General features: G+C 43.9%; 1 protein-coding gene across 1 annotated transcript in view; it reads right to left on the bottom strand.

Moving 5' to 3' along the window:
• The window catches only part of PTGFRN (prostaglandin F2 receptor inhibitor), a 66,612-nt gene that overhangs the window by 6,949 nt on the left and 40,671 nt on the right, over positions 1–18,992 (bottom strand). The window contains exons 6-7 of the mRNA XM_058824976.1: positions 14,603–15,022; positions 5,043–5,150 (exon numbers count right to left, since the gene is read on the bottom strand). Of these exons, the coding sequence (XP_058680959.1) occupies positions 5,043–5,150; positions 14,603–15,022 (528 nt within the window). The remainder of the gene's footprint in view (positions 1–5,042; positions 5,151–14,602; positions 15,023–18,992) is intronic.

Here is an 18,992-nt window from a genome sequence, read left to right as displayed (position 1 = left end):
GTTAATAAAAATTACCATAAACACATGTTCAGTCAAAGAGACCAAACTTTGACCTCTGCTTTGTGCACTCATCCAAATGTCTATGGGAAAAAGGGCCTCTGCTGGAGAGAGCTCTGTTTATAGAAACCACTCTTCATCCCTGCTGTCTGTTTATGCCAAATATAGTAATAGCACTGGTCCACAGGCAGCACGTTGGGAATTACCAATTCCTTCCAAAGATCCAAGACTGACACTTGCTCTTGTGCTTCCAGGTGCTGTAGGAGCACATGGACAGCTTTCAGGATAAGTCAAATTATACTTAACACATCACTGACCTTCCTTAAGCAATACATTTAGATATTAAAAGATAATAACAATAATCTAGTCTTCAGATCCTCAGGCAGCTTTGAAGAATTCCTTCTTTTGCATCTCAGATAATTTGAGGTTCCTGTCCCTTCACATGAGTACAGGCACTTGCTGTCATTTTGAAATATCTGAATCTATCTTCTGTAATTACAACGTGGGACAACATTATTATGCCAACATATTTTATTAGCCAGTACACAGTTTGCAATTAGTGACTCACTACAGACAGTCAGAGGGAGGATTTGGCTCCGAGCACTCTGTCACTATCCTCCTTGAAATAGCTTAATACAGCAAAGTCATCTGATTCATTTCTCTGTATCTCGGGGTTTCATGCCATAAAAACACAGACAAATATAGCAAAGCCAGGACATAAATCAGGTGCTCCCTAAATATCAGAGATGAACATACCTAGCAGCTCCCAAGTGCTAATAAATATGTAGATTCACTGACATAAAACAGGGCACACACTAGGCATCTGCCTCCTTCCACACATCTTGCATCAACGCTGATGAACCACTCAATTTTTGACCCAAATCTACAAAAACTCCACTTCAAGAACCACACTCCCACTCAACAAAGGTTTCTTTTCCTGCTTCTGTCTGTGCCACAGTCAGTAGTGTGGGACACAGTGAAGTGTCACATCCCAGTGCCCACAAGGGCATCAAGGACCTCAGTGCCACCAGGAGATGCAGCCTAAAGGAACAGAGAGCACTGGGAGCTGCCCTCTGAGAGCTCTGGGAGCAGAGCTAGCAGTGCTGCCGTGCTTCCTCCCCTCCTCAGCCAGTGAGGATCATCAGCATGTAAAGCACATCTTTAGGCACATTTCGATTTGACACACAGGGCTAAGCTGTCTGGGTCTTAGCTACTTCCCTGACCAATCACTCCTCAAAAGAGGGAATCCTATTTCTAGACCAGCTTCTTAGGAACCATACACTTCCACTGCTTAGAATGGAGCTCTCTCAGCATCCTGTTACAGTGTTGAATCCCAATTTTGAGACCCTTTTTGTTTACTACATTTAAATGAGGTTGAATAGGGCTTCCTAGAGAGCTGAGCAAACCACTTCAAGCCATATAAGGGGTAAACAAGCTGGTTTTGTTAAATTCTCCAGAGTGCTCATTGGGTCTGGCTGGAGCAGATAAAAAAAGCCCACATCTCCTTTCAGACACAGTAAGTAATACTCTTAAATCCCTAAGCATACAACCCAAGAATGGGTGATCTGGGAAGTCTAGAGAGATCATTTGTGAAAATGTGTATTCAACAGAAGTATCAGAAGCAGCTTTTGTATCTTCAGGGCACAGAAGAACTACTATTCCCCACTGACACACACACATATTCCCCTCGTACCAATTCCAAACACCAAGCACAGCTGCCAAAGCAAAGGAGCACTTCTTTAGAGGAGCAGTCGCTGCCATGTACTGGGCTTAGTAACACACACTCGATTTCAGCAGGGTCTCAAAGAAGCAGAGGAAATTAAAGCATGTAGCAGTCACGCCAAAACGTTTTCTACCCTTTGAAAATTTCCCACAAACACACACTGGAAGCATTGTGAGCTGCCTCTACCAGAAAAAGGTTCAAACCATAAGTGATGCCTCTGGAATAAAAAAATTAAAAAAAAAATCAATCTAACGAACAAATGGCACTAACAAAAATAACTGGTCATTCAGATTTTCTTCAGCTCCTTGAAAGTACTAATTTTTTTAATTGTGCATACAAAGAGGGAGAAGAGGTAGCCCCTGAAACCAATGTACTACAGGAGGCATACATACTAATGCACATGTATGCCTGCAAAGTTGAGTGTCTGTGTGCACAAGAGCAGAGCTGGCTGGCATACCAAATACATCCAAAGGATGTGCATCTAACAGGATATCTCGGGAAACATCCTGCTCCTCCTCTGCTCACAGGGGATCCCATACCACAGCCCTGCAGCAGATCTGACACAAGAAGTACAGATGGCCTTGAAAGCCACCACGCCCCTCAGAAGGGAGTCAATCCATTTGCTCTTTTCTCCTTTCTCATCACATTCCCAAATGGAATGACCATGTCTGTACTGCAGTCATCTGTTTCCTTCCAGAAGATGCTGATAACTCTTGCCTTGTTTCTCTAAATGCCAGGTGTAGGCTTTCCCTAACAGCGTGCCTCATGTCCCCAGTGGGATGAGACAGCCCTGTATTTTCACAGTCTGTCTAACATTTGGCACTAATTTAAAAAGCAAGTCCTCCATTCCGATTGTGAATTAAATTGTGATAGTGACACAGCATAAAGACAGATCAGGGATGGAACACAGAGGAATAAGGCTACCAGCGAGGAACTACATGTTTGCTACCATACAAGCCCTCAATCCCTTCCTCTAACCCGCTCCATCAGCCCCCTCCAGCTCCCAAGGCCAGGAAGGCAGATGGATGAGGGAAGTCTGCACACCCTGCACCAATTCCAGCTGTTCCCTGTAGCTCTTCTGCCAGCCTCATCCAGAGGACCAGCAAGGACTGTGTTTCATCACACAGCATGACTGGTTAGGCCCCAAATCCTGCTCATCCTGCAACTGGGGGCTCAGAGCAGGGACTGAAAAGCCCCCTCAAAGCCTGCCACAACCACATTTTACTCCACTCTAGGTTTACTTGTCTGTGCCTCATCTGCCCCATTACAGACTGAAAAAGAAAGAAACCAAACAAACCACCAACATGAAAGAAACAAGATAAAAAAAACACCACAGAGGTCTGCCATGTCCAAGATGACGTTACCCAGCCATGGAACAGATTACAGTGCTGACATTTAAGACTCTGCTCTGGTTGCCCATGACTGCTGGAAACAGCATCACCTCCAGCTCCAGGGATAAGCTATCAATTCAACAGACACCCACAAACCCTTGTGAAGTTGCCAAGTTAAGTTTTAACTGTGCTGCTATGAGCAGCTCCTCAGAAGGCAACACCTTTTTGATTATCCTTATACTGTCCACATTCCTTCCAGTCTCAAGGTACCAAATACACACAAACCCATCCCAAACCCAACTGCAGTGAAGTTCTGACAGGAGAGCGCCACTGCTACTAAGCAGCCTCTTTTCACAGCATGGATAATGCTGGAAGGGACCACTGGAGGTCATCTGGTCCAACCTCCCTGCTCAGGAGTTACCCCAGAGCCCATGACACAGGATGCTGTCCAGAGGGCTTTTGCATCTCTCCAGAGAAGGAGCCTCCACAACATCTCTGGGCAACCTGTTCCAGTGTGTGGTGACCCTCACAGTAAAGAAGCTCCTCCTCATATTCAGGTGGAACTTGTTGTGTTCCAGTTTTCAAGTTTTAAGTGAGTCAGGGGTGCTGAGGCCTCTTTCACAAGGCAATGCTGAGCTCATTGAGGCTGTCGAGCACCAGCAGAAGCAGCAGCTGCTCCCTGTCAGCAATTATTGCTTTGGAAAGGAAGGCAGCTGCTCTGGGCACTGCCTCACAACAATCCCTCCAAGAGCTTGAGCACACCTCAACGTGCAAGAGGCTTTCTGCAGAGCAGAAGCCTCAGGACAGGCTGAGGTGGATGCACAGCACACGCTGCTGCTTGCTGTGCCCAATATCCCAGGCCGCGAGTCTTTTGACAGCAATAAGGTTTACTCAGCTTTTCCTCCCTACCAAGCATTTCAATAATACAATCTACAGACTTCTATCATTTTTTCACAGGCAGCACACGACTGTAATCTGGCAAATTGCTTCCCTGCCACGCTCAGATTTAATGTAGAACAGACATCTTGTAATTTCAAAGTGATGGGCCTTTACTAAGCCTGGTACCTCATTTCATCAGCCACTACATCATAAGTAATATTTTCTGCACAGCACCTCTTTTGTAGTGGTTTATGTGTAGGCTTTTAAGTTTGGCATAAATCATGGCAACTTTATATTTAGATACATTCACATATATTTATATTTACATATATATTAGTAGATTTATTTTAAAGAGATGCTTATATCCATATACATAATGACTCAACTGACTCCAAACCCAAATTTTGGGTATAAGAGAGAGAGTTACTCTCACAGCATTTTGATGAAAAGCAGCTCAGACAATGCTTGGCAAGCAGCTAGGTTTTGAGCAATTTCCTGAACTTTTCAGCCCTCCATAAAAATTTGCTTTTGTGTCTGCTACTCTTCCCACAGGAACTAGGTACTGTATTTCTTTCTTCCACATAAAAAAGGATGCTCAACTCTGAAGGCAATGAACATTCATTTTGGCATTTAGGCTGCAGCGGTCAATTATTATGATTTTTAGATTTACCTTAAGCCTTAAATTCACTCTGAAGTAAGAAACTGAATGGCCAGTTGTCTAAGATTTCTTTAGAGATGACCATTTTCTTCTAAATGGTTTAAGCAATGGACCTCCTTTCCATTTAAAGGGAATAGGAATAGTTTTCATGGCCCATCTGATGGATGTAGGTTGAGATTATCTGCAATGGGGTCAGTTGGTGGGGACAGCAGAGGGGGATTGGATGGTAAGAATATTTTTTTCCCCTCTTCCCTCAGGAAGTAAAATGAAAAAAATCCAAACTTGCTTTAAATTGAGCTGTGTAAAAACAAGCACACTGTCCTGCTTTTATGCAGTTCTACAGAATTGTTGGTTCTCAGCTCTCCAGCCTCACTCAAAGCACACGGGGCTCTAACTTCTGAAGGCAAATGAGTTACAGGTGAAATAATTTTGCTGAAATAATTATTATTATTACCTGGCTCGAGTGGCATTCCTTCCATCGTGACGATGCACAGCAAATCTGCCACCTCACCCTGGTAAATTGTGGGGCTGTCAGAATGCACCGAGACATTGAACACAGGACCTAGAAAAGAGCAACCACAATTATTCATGACAGGCTTTACTTCAATGTCCAACAACTTTATTGCACTTTTTTGAAGTATCCTCTCCTAGTTTGTGGAGACAGAGCTCTGAAGTAGGGACAAGCAGACATTTAAGTTTGTTGTAAAATAGTTTTTCATTGTTAGCTATTTAATCCTGTACTAAAACAAAGTACCCAAACCATCAGACCTTTCACCCAACACAGAGGCTGCTGCCCCAATCTGCCTCCTGCTCTCCAGCACAACAGCAGCTGGTCTTCCACTGGTGACTCCTTTAAGAGCATGGGAGTTCTGATCTTCAGGCTAATCCAGAATGGATCTTTTTGTTGAAGCTGTCAATAGGAATTCAAGTTAAAGCAAAACAGTATCTTAACAATACCAATGGTTCTACACTGGAACAGACAATACAAGAAGTGCATCTGATAATACTTTTCTGTGGGTTTTCCTTCAGGCTCTGCCACAGATAGCATCTTCTGAAGATGTCTCAAAGCCCAAGGGTACAGTAACTCCTTCAGCTGCAAAGTGGTGATGATATCAATGAAAACCATTAGGCTGTTTTGAAATACTCAGATCCCATGACAACACTGTGATGTTTTAAAAGACTTTTGACATGCATAGGTTAAAATCCCCGAAACTTCTCCAAATTTTGAAAACAGCTGCAACTCTAGTGCACAAGTAACAAAATCACAATTCCTCAGATATGCCAGCACTGTTAATGCTCTCTATTTCACAGGGCAGAAACTGAAAAATATACCAAAATACCTCTGTGACTTCTCTTACTGATCAAGGAGTGAATAGAAGGAAAGCTGATCCCAACAGTGACCTCCAGGATGACTTTGGGGGACAGAGCCAGGGAAGCCAAGAAGAAACTCTGGACTCAGATTAAGAAGTAACCCTTTTTACACTCCCTAGACTCCCATTATTACCTGGCTCACTGACTTCTGGCACAGCAGCAGCAACAACCACCAGAGAAGGGTGGCTTGGGAAGAAAAAAAAAAAATCTGTTTATTTGCTCTCCTCCACTCTTTTAGTACACGAACCCTAAATTTCAAATCCACTGAAGATCAGTGGCAAACAATGCTTTTAATGAAGAACACTTCAGGAAATCATCCAAAACAACCCACTTGTGCCATGCCCTCTCAACAGGTTTCTACACTGATAGCTCACCACATGGCACACACCACATCACTCCCAAACTGAGGTTTTGGAAAGAAACTTGGATGTATCATGAAGCTACAGCTATAATTTTTGGGGCAATCTTTCTAGACTGCAAGGGCCTGGCTTGTTTTGGTCAACAGAACACACACAGCATGCTAAGAAATTAATTCCAACTACAGTGAAATAATTACTTCTCCAGCTTTCAAAATCCCCTCTCCCCCAGTTTCCACCAGCCCTCTCCTCTGCCCTAGAAGCAGTTGTACTTTTGTACACTAGGGTAGTATGCAGACATACAATCTGAGAGTTTGACAGTAGAAGATTTTTCTTGAAATTAACACTGCAAATTACCCCCCCAAACAAGGATAAAAGGGTGGTAGAGATGCAATAGAGGTTATACATGGATTACCAACCAAGACTTGTTAATGCTAGAACACATTTAAGGAAACAAGAGACCCACAATACTGAGATCAGCTGCTCAGGTAGTGACTGCACAAGCAGGCTGCAGCCCTAACTTAAGCTCAGCATGATGGGATCCTTTTCCCAGGAGATGAACAGAGATTAATCTGAATGCTTCCTCAGCATCTGTCTCAACTGGTTTTGTGTGAATTCAATTTGTTTCCTGACATTCACACACACACAACAAACTATATTCCCCTTGCAGCCTATTTGATTATTTGATAAATCAAGACATTTCCATCCTCTTGTTCAGAGTTGGGCAGACAGAAGTTCAAGATCCTAGGGGATTAAAGGCAGCACGGATCAGGACACTCCAGCCAACTAAAAGCAGAAAAGTTTCAAGCTGTGTGTGAACTGTCAGAGAAAAGAAATAAAGAGACTGTCAAAATCTGCTAGGAATGTCCCTGCATTCCCAGCACAGTCCCTCTGCTGCACTGATCAAAGGCACAACAGCACCACGATAATCCTGATACTGTCCATAGCTCAGTCTATGCTCAGTCTATCCTGCAGCAGGTGAGGTGACATCCCGTCAGGAATACAGGACATGCCCTGCTGCAGCAGACAGGCTGGATGCTGGGAGGGGTTGGGCAAGAGAGATGAACTGCATGGTTCCAGCTCTGTCAGGCTAAGGATGGGCTACCTTGCCCCTGCCAGGTTAAACAAGAGGGCACATAGGATTTTTTAGGCTTTATTTCTAGGCTGAAAGTCCAGGTGGACCCTGCATTGAACAGACACTGCCTTCAAACCCTGGCAAACCAACAAACCACTGATGTGGAGCAGAGTCAGAGCATTCCTGGCCACTGGATGTCACAAGGGTAAAAGCTGAGCTTGGCTGGTCACTCAGCCAGGGAAATGCAGCACTCGCAACACACTCCTCAGTTTGGGTCACCAAGCACTTCTCCACTGAGCCTCCCACACCAAAGCCAAAACTTCCCAGGCAGGAAGGCTCCAAGGCATCAGCTGCATTGGCATTTCAGGATTGTGCTTTCCCTTGGTAAGGCACAAACAGTTCTTTCCCTTCAGGTATTTCCCTAGCAGGCAACATCTCTTGCAAATTACCTTTTCTACCTCCAGGGACAAATCACTGTCCTGTGCTAGGACTGGATATCAATAGTCAAGAGGTGTGTTGGGGGTTGTGTTCTTCCGTGTTCAGCTGAAGAGGGAAAACAACATTTAATTATTTATTAAAACATAAGCAAGATTAATTGCAGTGACAGTTCCTCAGTTCAGTCTTGAAAACTGTGGCTGCAGCTTCCTAGGGTTATATATTCTTTGGGTTATATATTCTTTGGGTTATTCTGAGGCCCACATGACCCTGGGCCTCAGGCTGCCCTCAGGCATGAAAGGACAGAGTAAAGCACCTTCAGAGATTTATTGCCCCCCTTAAAAAAACCTGAAGAGGCAGGAGGCTGAGTGCCCCATTCCCCCACCCAGTGTTCAAGAAGCTCTGGATCTGGACCATGACAAGCAAGGCTCAGAACACAAAACTCAAGTACACTTTTCTCAAGTTTTTGCCCTCAAACATAAAACAAACAAACAAACCAAAAAAAAAAAAAAAAAAAAAAAAAAAAGAGAAGACCCCAAAAAACCAAACAGAAAACCACCCAAAAAAGAGGCCACACATCTCAGTGCCAAGGTTACAGATCCAGGCATTGGTAAAACAGGCAGCTCCCAGCAGACACTGATGACACTGGCCCAGGGTCTCAGCACCGTCACGCTCAAGCACTTCAGTGTCACTGGGAGGGTTGGGGAGGTGACAGGAACTCTCTCCTTCTCTGAGATATGAGTTCATGCTACATTAACACCGAGAAAAACAGAACTCTGCAGATCACAGATGATGTGGCTTTGGCCATCGTTGCCACCTGCATTTAACAGTTTGAAATACTGTAATTGGCACCTAGTGGTCACTCGGGAGAATAAACAAACCAGAGTTTAGTTTCAATTGCAGGGCTGACAGATCAAGCATGACCTGTAAAACTCATCAAGAACAAAGCAAAGTTAAATGCTGAAAAGCTGTTCATGAGCTTGAAAGCTGAGAAATAACTGGATTTTAATAACTTCAGATTTGAAGATAAGTGTCATTCCTTCAGGTAATTTGGAAGCTAAAGAGCACAGATTTACAAAACAAACTAGCATTCCCAATTCTAAGAGCTAAGCATCATAAATTGCCATGTTCTGCTGAGAACTTTGATTTAAAATAAGAAAAATATCTGCTCCTCACTATAAATAAGGCCTTATGTAAGCTTAGATAAAACACCTAAAGAAGTTTTCTTCCCTATTTAACTAATAACAATTTTATATTAAAAAGCATCTGCAGTCAGGATGGTAAGAGTTTTCAGAGTATTTCTTGACTCCTGAACACTTGAAAAACACTACACAACTTTAAACAGAAAGTGAAGAAATTGAGGTCAGAAGTTTACTAGTACAAATCCAGAAGTGCTTAAGAGAAACCAGGTTCCAGGATCAGGATTTCTTCAGTGTACTTTTCTCTGAATGTTCCCTTTTATAATAGATCTCAATGTTCAAACTGTTGATTTCATGTCACCAGGAAGGTAACTCCAGGAGCCAGACCCTGTAGTGATACAGTTTTGAGCTAAAAAGTGCTATGCTAATTCCTCTATGCTTAAAAATGAAACGAAAAATTGTTCGTAAGCTGAACCAAGATTTGTTTAATATTTTGTGCTCAATCAGATTCACACTGAAGGGTCTGCAGGGTGGAAAAGAGGAGTTCAAGTTGATCAAGGTAATTTACTCAACTTCAGGATTAAGACAAATTCTGAGCCCTCTTTACCTAATGTCACCCTCCTTTTTCCCTGCTTTCCTTCCCTGCTCAGTAATCTGAACACTTTAAATCTGCAAGAAAAATGGGAAAATGAAAGACAATAATCAAGAGCCAGTTAAAATCCAGTCTGTAACAGAAGAGGTCCTAATTATCTAGGGTCCTGGGTGATGTTTTGTCTTTGATTATCATTTTACCCTGTACTTCTCTGCAGAAATAAGGTATAGTCTCCCCACAGACACGAGCTACCTTTATTTCCCAGCCAAATAGAGAAGAGAAAGGTCAAGTAATCTGATGACAACAGAGACCTGGGGCAGGCTGTTCCCCCCAGGAAGCCCATGCCCAGGCCATTACTGACCAGGGGGACTGGAATTCCAGCACACAGCTGCCCTGCTTCCAATCACACAGCACCACAGACCACAACGGGGAAAACAACTGATGCAACCCACGAGCTCTGCATCGTCCAAAATATTACTCATCTCTGCCCTGGCACCAAATCCTTCACTCTTCAACTGAGAATTCCATGACCTGCTTTTCTCCAGTTAATAAGTTTCTTCACCTTCGCTTTTCCAGACCCCTGCCCTTTCCCAGTTTCTCCGTGAAGCTGTTCCCTAACAAGCTTTGCCCCCAGCCCCATAATGGCTGTTACTGGAAGAAGCCCTCAGTAGTTAAGTCTGTGGTTTCTACTTCCAGCTACAAATTAATGCACACAGGCACAAAGGCACACAATGACAAAGCACGTTCCTGCCCATTAAGAGTGGCTGGAAAATACCAGCCTTTCCTGCCAAAGAGTTTCTGCTGCGCTGCTTTTCATTCATTTCCGTGATTAAGCTTTCTTTCCTTTAACAATCTTTCTATTCGCCCTTCTTGAAATTGAGTATCTCTCGGGGTCATTGCAGGGCATCATTTCATTTTAATTGCAAGCTCAACATCAATACTCAGCTCATATTTCAGGAGCTCTTGGTTTATCTCAGCTTCTTCCAAAGTGGACGATAATACATTGCTGTGCAATGAGCTCACATGCAGATGTAATCCAGAGTTGAAGATTTCATTGAGATATTCTCCTTACAAGTTCTCTTTTCTTTTTGCCTCTCCAGAACTTTCTGCCCTCTGCTGAATGACACAGAGCAGAGACAGCTCAGAGCACAGCCAAGCTCCAAATGGATCTCTCACACAATACAGTTCTCAACATGAGATTAAAAGCTTCCTTCTCCCTGCTTCTTTCAAGGGAAAGGAAAATAAGTTACTTCTGTGGAAATCCCTGAGAGTGTGTGGTGGGAAAACACATTCTAAACACCAACCTGGGTTGCCCAATTCGTGGTGAAAGGGTTTGAAGATTAAAGGACATATGCCAAACAGAGTTGATGAAGCTGTCTTCATACACTGGCTTGAGGAGAACACAAGGGACAGAAGACTGGTGTGTTCCAGGCTGAAAGGAAGGATCTGTACACATGCATCAACAAATAGCTCAGGAGGAGAGAGGATGCACTGGAGTAGAAAATGTGTAATGAAATTAAGAGAACATTTCAAGACAGGCACTGGCAGCTGCTCTTGTTCCTCACATCACTGGGCAACCTTTTAAAAAAGACATGGTAGAACCTCTCTGCCCTGCACTGGGAAGACAAACAAAAAAGCACTGAGGAATATTAAATTCTTCACATGGGACAGCTTTCCCTGCCCACCAGATAAGCTTATTTTGCTTACAGCAGCTGGACATACAGAAGGCATTCGTTTTATGAAACTGGTCTAGTGATCCATGTTATCCATGAGGTCATACCAGAAGATTCACAAGATCCTCTCTGGTCTTAAAATACATCCAGCAGAGAACAATCTGCCATTGATTGAATATTTGAAAACTAATGGCCTAGTATGCTCCTTCTCACCACACTCCCCCACCCTCACTTCCAGTTCATATGGTCCAGTGGACAAAATCCACATCTCCTTTTTTTTTTAGTTCGGGGCGTTTCAAACAAATGCCTTTACATTAACATTTCAGATCATTACCAAATTGAATAAATACGCCCCTCTGCAACAGCAAGCAGAGAAAGAAGAGAGGAGATCTCTGCTTGCAGCCAGCAAGTTCTGCCCTGAATGGAAAGAATCTGAGCAAGACATTTTCCACAGATGTTCATGGAAAAACATTTCAGAGCACTGCCACATTTCAAGCCTATTGTGGCAGGAAACACTGAAGTTTCACATGTGTGCAGTCCCCAGCTCACATATGAAAAGCTCTGCCACTCAGAGAGATCACATGGCACAGTGTGTACGCACGCTTAAAAACTCCTCTTTGAAACATCACTCAGCTCGCAGAGATCTGGGAGTGAGTCAAATGAGAGAGAAGGATTTCCAGTCCCAGCAAGCCTCACCATCCCCCATCACAGGGGAATCAATAAAAACAACTGAGAAAGAAATTCCTCCTAGGACTAAAAGCTTCACGTAAAACCCTTTAAGGGCTTCCTTTTGCTGAAAATGCTGCTTCCCTATTGATCCCCTCCCCACTCCAACAGCCATGATGGAAGCTGAAAATGCTGCCCAAGCCCAAGATTTCAAAGTTTGGAGGAGACTGGAATACATCCTATTTTTCAAAATTACACTGCTGTATATATTTCCTCCAGCAGTTATAGGTAAGTTGTCTTTCTGTCACACTTTGAGAAATCAGTGCAATTGACTCCTTAACAGTTTTCCTATCAGGGACAAACACTCATAAGATACCATATCCCACCCTCCCTACAACTCAGGATTTAGCACACTGCTTCTCCCCAGGTTTTGGGGATTTTTTCCCAGTTGCCTGGAAAGCTGCATGCCCCTCTTTTTTTCCTGCACCTTTCCTGTTAGTATCTCCCCTCCAATTTTGAGGAAATTTTTCTCACAAATAACTAGCTCTCTCAGTGCTTCTGCCTTTCACCATACCCATTAGGGAAATTCTGGCACCAACTTATTTTTTCTGAAGAACAAGTCTGACAGCTGCTTGTGCCACAGGATGCAAGAGAAGGGTGTGATATCTGAGCTGTGCTTTCATAGCTGCTCCACAGCTTTGCCATTTACCTCTGGCTCCCTGACTCAGTCTGCATCAAAGACAGGAGGCTTCAGCACACAAAACCAAAGTAACACACCCACAAAACATCTTCTGTCTTGTGTACTTAATTCCAGATGATTTCCCAAATAATAATTCCAGAGTTAGTCCATTCTAACTGTACTCATCACATGTTCTCATTGTGCCCAGAGATGAATATCCAGCAGGGACATCTGAGTAACAACTGAAGGACACAAAGTTCATCCATCAATTAAAGAAAATTGCAGGTATTTCAAAACAGATTTTGCTACATGCCAAGATTATTTTGGGAAATAGCACTGCAGCAAATTGTGCCTGGGATCTCATTTCTTTCTTCATTCTTTGGTGAAGAATGAAAGGCTGACAGGGCTCCCCCTGCTCCAGCCCTGCTACTGGAATTCACACATTCCCAGGGCACTTCTACACGCTGCCTCCCTTTCTTCACTCCACGCTCCAGAAATCCTATCTGGGTGGAGGGGCTGCGAGGAGAGGCTGGCAGCAAAGGGAAGCCAAGACTACAACACGCACGCTTCCCTCCCTCGCATTGCTCGCAGGTTTCCCTCTGAACCCTGCGTGTCAAAGCATCCCAACAAACTTTCTGGATGGGAGTTCAAAGTGACACAAGACCAGCAATATTGGGAGAGGCAAAAACCACCACTTTGCACTGTGCAGGAAAGCCTCCGCAGAGGAGCTTGGAGGGGCAGGGTGGGGTGTTGTGCAGATTTGATTCTTGCTGGTTTCTTTTATCACTCCCTTTGCAAATACTACTCTCGCACTGTGTCTGACCCAGATATGAAGAGTAATAAGGCTAAAACTGCAGCCCACTAAACCATCTTGAGAAATTACCTAAAACTGAAAGAAGCTGAGTCCATGTCCTCTGTCTGGCCAGCTTAGATCAAATCTACATCTCCAAGCTTCCTATGAAGTGATGTCCTCATTGCCAGGCTGTCCTCCTACGGTCAGCCCTTGTCCTTTTCCCAGTGTGCCATATAAGCAAGCTCAGATCTTAGGAACCACATCATCTAGAATAATTACCTTAGCTGTGGATGCAGCCAGAAGTCAGGCTGCTCTTGCCTAGACACAGACACATCTCCTAAATATGCTACAGCCTGTTACTGCCAGCAGAATGTGAGCATGAAAGCCCCACAGCTCAAAACCCCACCAGCCTGGTTTATCAAATCATGAGAGGAGCCCTTCACTCATTTGTGCACCAGTGTTGTAAAAACAGCTCCCACTGCACTTCCCAACAATAGAACATGACAGAAGTCAGAGTTAATATGCATCTCTGATGATCCAAATCAATGCCATCCATCTCTCCCTCCCTCCAACACAGTATCAGGACAGGCACATTTCTATAGAAAAGGCAGGCTTAGTTACAGCTGAAGGTAAGAGTTTCAGCAAGCAACTGAGGAACAGGATGTCCTTCTGGGTACTGAAATTCCTCCCAATTTGTGGAGCTTTGTAGTTCAGTCGTGAGGGACCTCTAAGGTCTTGCAGTGGCAGGATACACTTACTGGGATGGCTGAAACGTTACCCTGACCTGGCCATTTTCTGCAATTACATCAACAGTGAGGTGTGCTCATGGAATTTAATGCTATGCTAATAGAGTCTGTTTTGGAACAGAAATCCAGTTTATATTAATGCTCTTCCAGAGCAGCCACTACTAAAAATCTAGTGATACAGCTGGCAAATGCAGCAGCAGTTGCTCCATACTGAGAACGAGCTCTGAGCCTGCAGGACCATAAAAGCTGCATTAGCAGAGAAAAACCCAGGGGTTATGATTACAGCCAATTCATTAAACATCTTTCTGTAAACAATCAATAGCACAAAGGACACAAGTACCGCCAAAGAAGACAAGCACAGCTCTCAGCCATCATGCCATTTGTTCCAAAGAGCAGATATTTCTGAGACACGGGGAAATCAATGGGAAAGCGTCACAGAATTGCCTCCCTGTCTGGCTTAAACACGGGGCTGTCAGGTTCTGTACCAACCTGATGTCTGGAAGTCTATCTGGATAGGGTTGGACAAGCCATTGACGGCCTCGCGCCACATGCCCCCGCCGCCCGGAGACCAGGCGGTCACCACGCAGCGGTAGAGCCCGGCGTCCGAGATCTGGGTCTGGTACATCCTGTAGCGGAACTCGTTCTCCTGCACCTTCTCCAGCACCACCCCGTCCACGCGCGTCTGGTCCGTCCAGTCCTCCAGGCGCACCACCGAGTCCTGGTTCAGGGAGATGATGCGGGTGGTGCCGTTGGGACTCGACTGGTCCGCCAGGGGCTTCTCGGCCGTGATGAGCACCGAGTAGCGCGGCGTCTTGATGTTCTTGGAGGACACTTTGCACGTCATCTCAAAGGTGTGGCCTGCTACAAAGAATGGCTTCAATTTCACCGCCTCCACTGTGAGCGTGTAATCTGAAGAGGGAAGGAAATAAAGCGGCAAGAGAGGGTTAACAAACGGGCTCGGGTATTTCTGCAGCACCATCCAACCTAGGAGGTCACAGACAGGCAAAGTTTCTTTTCCGGAGGAACAAATCCCAGCACATTTATCTAAACATGTGGACACCCCAGAATGCTACTCAACAGTACACAACAGTTTGGGTCAAGATGCACAAATTCAAACAAACACCAAATACTGAACAAATAGAATACACAGCTTGCCACAAGACAGGACCTCCAGGACCTTTATTCAAGAATAAAGATATTAGACAAGATTCATGTGACCATGTTCGCAGGGGTCTTAGGATGAGGGAAGAGACGAGGATCTGACTCCACGTTCAGAAGGCTTGATTTATTATTTTATTATATATATTACATTAAAACTATACTAAAAGAATAGAAGAAAGGATTTCATCAGAAGGCTAGCTAAGAATAGAATAAGAAAGAATGATAACAAATGTTTGGGGCTCAGACTCTCTGTCCAAGCCCACTGTGATTGGCCATTAATTAGAAACAACCAACATGGGCCAATCCCAGATCCCCCCTGTTGCATTCCACAGCAGCAGATAATCAATGTTTACATTTTGTTCCTGAGGCCTCTCAGCTTCTCAGGAGGAAAAATCCTAAGGAAAGGATTTTCCATAAAAGATGTCTGTGACAGATTCAGAGTCCCAGTTTTATACTGGCACTGGAAGAGCACCCACAGTGATGGAGTAATAAGGGCACTGCTGAAATACTCATGACTAATGACAAAAGCTGCCACTTGCTAAATTGGCAGCACTTAGTGTAGTGTCTTTTATTTCCCTCAAAAATCCACCCTAACGGCATTCCTAACGGCAATCCAGACACATTCAGCTGAAAACACATGACAAAATTTGGTGTAACAGAAGTCTCCACCCCAGGCACTCCCATACAGATTTACACACACCTCTGCCTCCGTGCCAGTCTTTCCTCCCCTTGCTTCTCATGCATTTACTTCCATACAAGCCTACCAGAAGTGCTGACATTTCCCATTTGACATCAAGGATTCCAGCAACACTTACTGCTTAGTTTCCTTCCATTCTCTACTGTCTCCTCAATCCCAAGAATCCCTTAATTACAGGGTTTGGGAAAATTATACATGTCGGAGCACAGCTCCAAGACACACAAAATACAAGCTCACAGTGAGAAACTGAGAAAATGAGGAGTGACTGAAATCAGAATCAGATAAAAGGAAAGGGAGTCGCTAGTTTCCTGGCATTGTGATGAAAAGACACTCTGTACATCATGGTTCTTCTTAAGGAAGGGGGGTGTTGGGCAGAATACATAGGAATAACAATATTGCAAAAATACAGCCAATCCAACTCTCTGGACTTACTTTGCTGCACCATATTCTCCCTTCTCTCCTTTATTAAAAAAAAAAAAAAATATGTAGACCTGTTAAAGAGCTCCACAGCACCTCTTTATGCAAGACAAAACTTCTCAGGAACAGGGAAATAAGCAATGGTGAGATTGAAACACATTTCCCAAAACTGAACTTAAATGCAGTAATATTTATGTCCTCCCCACAAGAGCAACAAGATACTTGTCAAGATTACATTTTGCAGTGTTTTGCCTTCAAGCAGCAGTTTTCACAATGAGTAAACACAGCCCACAAGATGAGAAGCCTGGTATGACAACTTTAAATCAGCACTGTATAAAGCAGATCACAGTACAAAGCTATATAAAGAAACAGCAGGAGCAGTGAAGGCTGAGATGCTTCTAGTGGTCCAGCTGAGCACAGAATTATTTGATACTCCACACCAAACCCCCCCTCACACTTCCACCCACTAAGCAAGTGACAATACAAGAGTTGCACATTCAGGCACTCGGGGTACAATCACAAATGAAGCTGTACAGCATCAGAGTCATTCTCCTCTCCCTTGTGAAAAGACTCATCAGATACCAAATTCCAGACTTCAAACCCGTTTTGGGTCCTCATTCTGTGTCTGTGAGACTCTGATATTTCCTGCAGTACTTAGGAGCCCAGCACAAATCAGCTTTTCACATACTTTTAGGAACATAGTAGGCAATTATATTGTGTCCCAAAAGCAGAAGCACAAACAGCTAGTTATACTTTTCTGGCACATATTGTTGCTTTTTAGGCCATATGAGGAGGCTCTGGGCAAAAATCCCTCTTTACTTAAATGTCCTTTATGTTGTTGATCTTCACAGCAGAACACAGAGCCCTAGACATCAGAAAGGAAATCTTACATTCAGTCTCTGGTATATATGCTTAAGATTAAACACCCTCACACGTCCAGAGCAGTTCAGCTACAACTGAGATAATTCTCCCTACTACCTGAGTATCAAATACCTTAACTTCCACACTCCCTGAGCCACAGGTCAGGCAGCAGCACAAAGGGCAGTGTCTTGTCCCCAACAAGGACAGAGCAAATTTTGTCCCTAGACATCCTTTATTGGTTTTCCATTTGAAGGCAATAGCAAATGCTTTTCCCTAAGTATTTCTGCTAAAGGAAAAGGAGAAAGGAGTGGTGGTAGCATGGGACAACAGCAGAAATACCACTGGTAAGAGTTTGTGGAAGAGAACAACTGAGGCCCAGAGATGCAGCTGGAGAACAGTGATAGAGTTCAGAAGGGTTAGAAATTACATGCTGAACTAAGAACAAGGAGATACATTCTTATGAAAGTTCTTTCAAAGCATTTTTCTACCTTGAAAAACCCCTGAGTTTGGATGAACACACAAGGCAGAGGCACCCCCTCTTGTGTTAGACCATTAGAAATTTAGAACAGAGAACAGAGAAGGGGACACACAATCCATCACATACAGGTGCTGAATATTTCTTTTTGCAACAAAGTCAAAAAAAGATCAAAGGGATGTTTCTGTATTTGCCATAATATTACAGACCTGCATATGTAGCAAAGTAAAACAACAACAACAACAAAAAGACTCCATAGCCTATCAACTAGAAAAACCTGGATCACCATTTTTAATATGCTGGTTCTGTGCCAATATTGTTCTCCTTCAGTACCAGCAGATGAAATGTAATTAGCACTCCTTCACCCCCACCTAGAGAAGCGTGTAGCTGTCTCTGTTGTGAGAGTCCACATTATGAAAAAGAGGGCAGCCCAAAGATCTGGCACTTGTCTTAGAAATAACAGTAATCTGCACAGAAAATTAAGAGGGAAAGGAAAGTCTCTTCATGTTTCCTATGTTAGCAGAAATTACTCATCATATCTTGCAGCATAAGATGAGCCAGAGAGGTCAAATGAATGCTTTCTTCCAAGAACTGCAGCCTAAGGTTTCATTTCTAATCCTTTGGGAATTGCCAAGGAAGCAACGTGTGTCTTGACTGCTACTCCACACACTTGCCTGTCTGCATACACACCTGCAGTCCCATGTGGAGTCTCATCTCCTTCTCGTAAAGCTCCAAGAATGAAAAGCACAATAAAGCACACCCTGCTTGGTCATATACAGGAGGCTGCAATCTGCAGTTTGTTCTGAAAAGCAGTAGGGGAAGAGTTCCTAAGTAAACCGTACCCAAAGCTTGGGCACTACTCCAAGACAGAGGGCTAGCAACAGAAGAAATCCTGGCCAAATGACTCAAATAAAATTTGAGTAAACTGTACTTTGGAGCTTGGCAGTGCAAGCTTCTGCCTTCCATCACTGGCCAGTCCAAGTGACTAAGCCACACTGTAATTCTCCTGTTGCTCTTCCACCACAAAGTGTGTGCTCAGCTTCAAGAGCTTTTCCTGGGCAGTGACCAAAACCAGTTTTCACCTCATCTACACCAGGCAAATTTCTAGAGAAGCCCAACAGCTAAAAGGGCAAGAAGACTTTAGAATAAAGAGCAAACACCTCCCCTGCACTGCTTTGACTCCAGCTGGAAAAGCAGCACATTGGCCAGGGCTGACATCAGTGTTGGAGCCTCACAGCACTGCTTGAGGCTGCTGACAGGAATCCTGG

Source organism: Ammospiza caudacuta, chromosome 2 (assembly GCF_027887145.1).
Source record: "Ammospiza caudacuta isolate bAmmCau1 chromosome 2, bAmmCau1.pri, whole genome shotgun sequence".
Lineage (NCBI taxonomy): Eukaryota > Metazoa > Chordata > Aves > Passeriformes > Passerellidae > Ammospiza > Ammospiza caudacuta.
The sequence above is the reverse complement of the archived record's forward strand: the minus strand, read 5'-3'. Positions and strand labels throughout refer to the sequence as shown.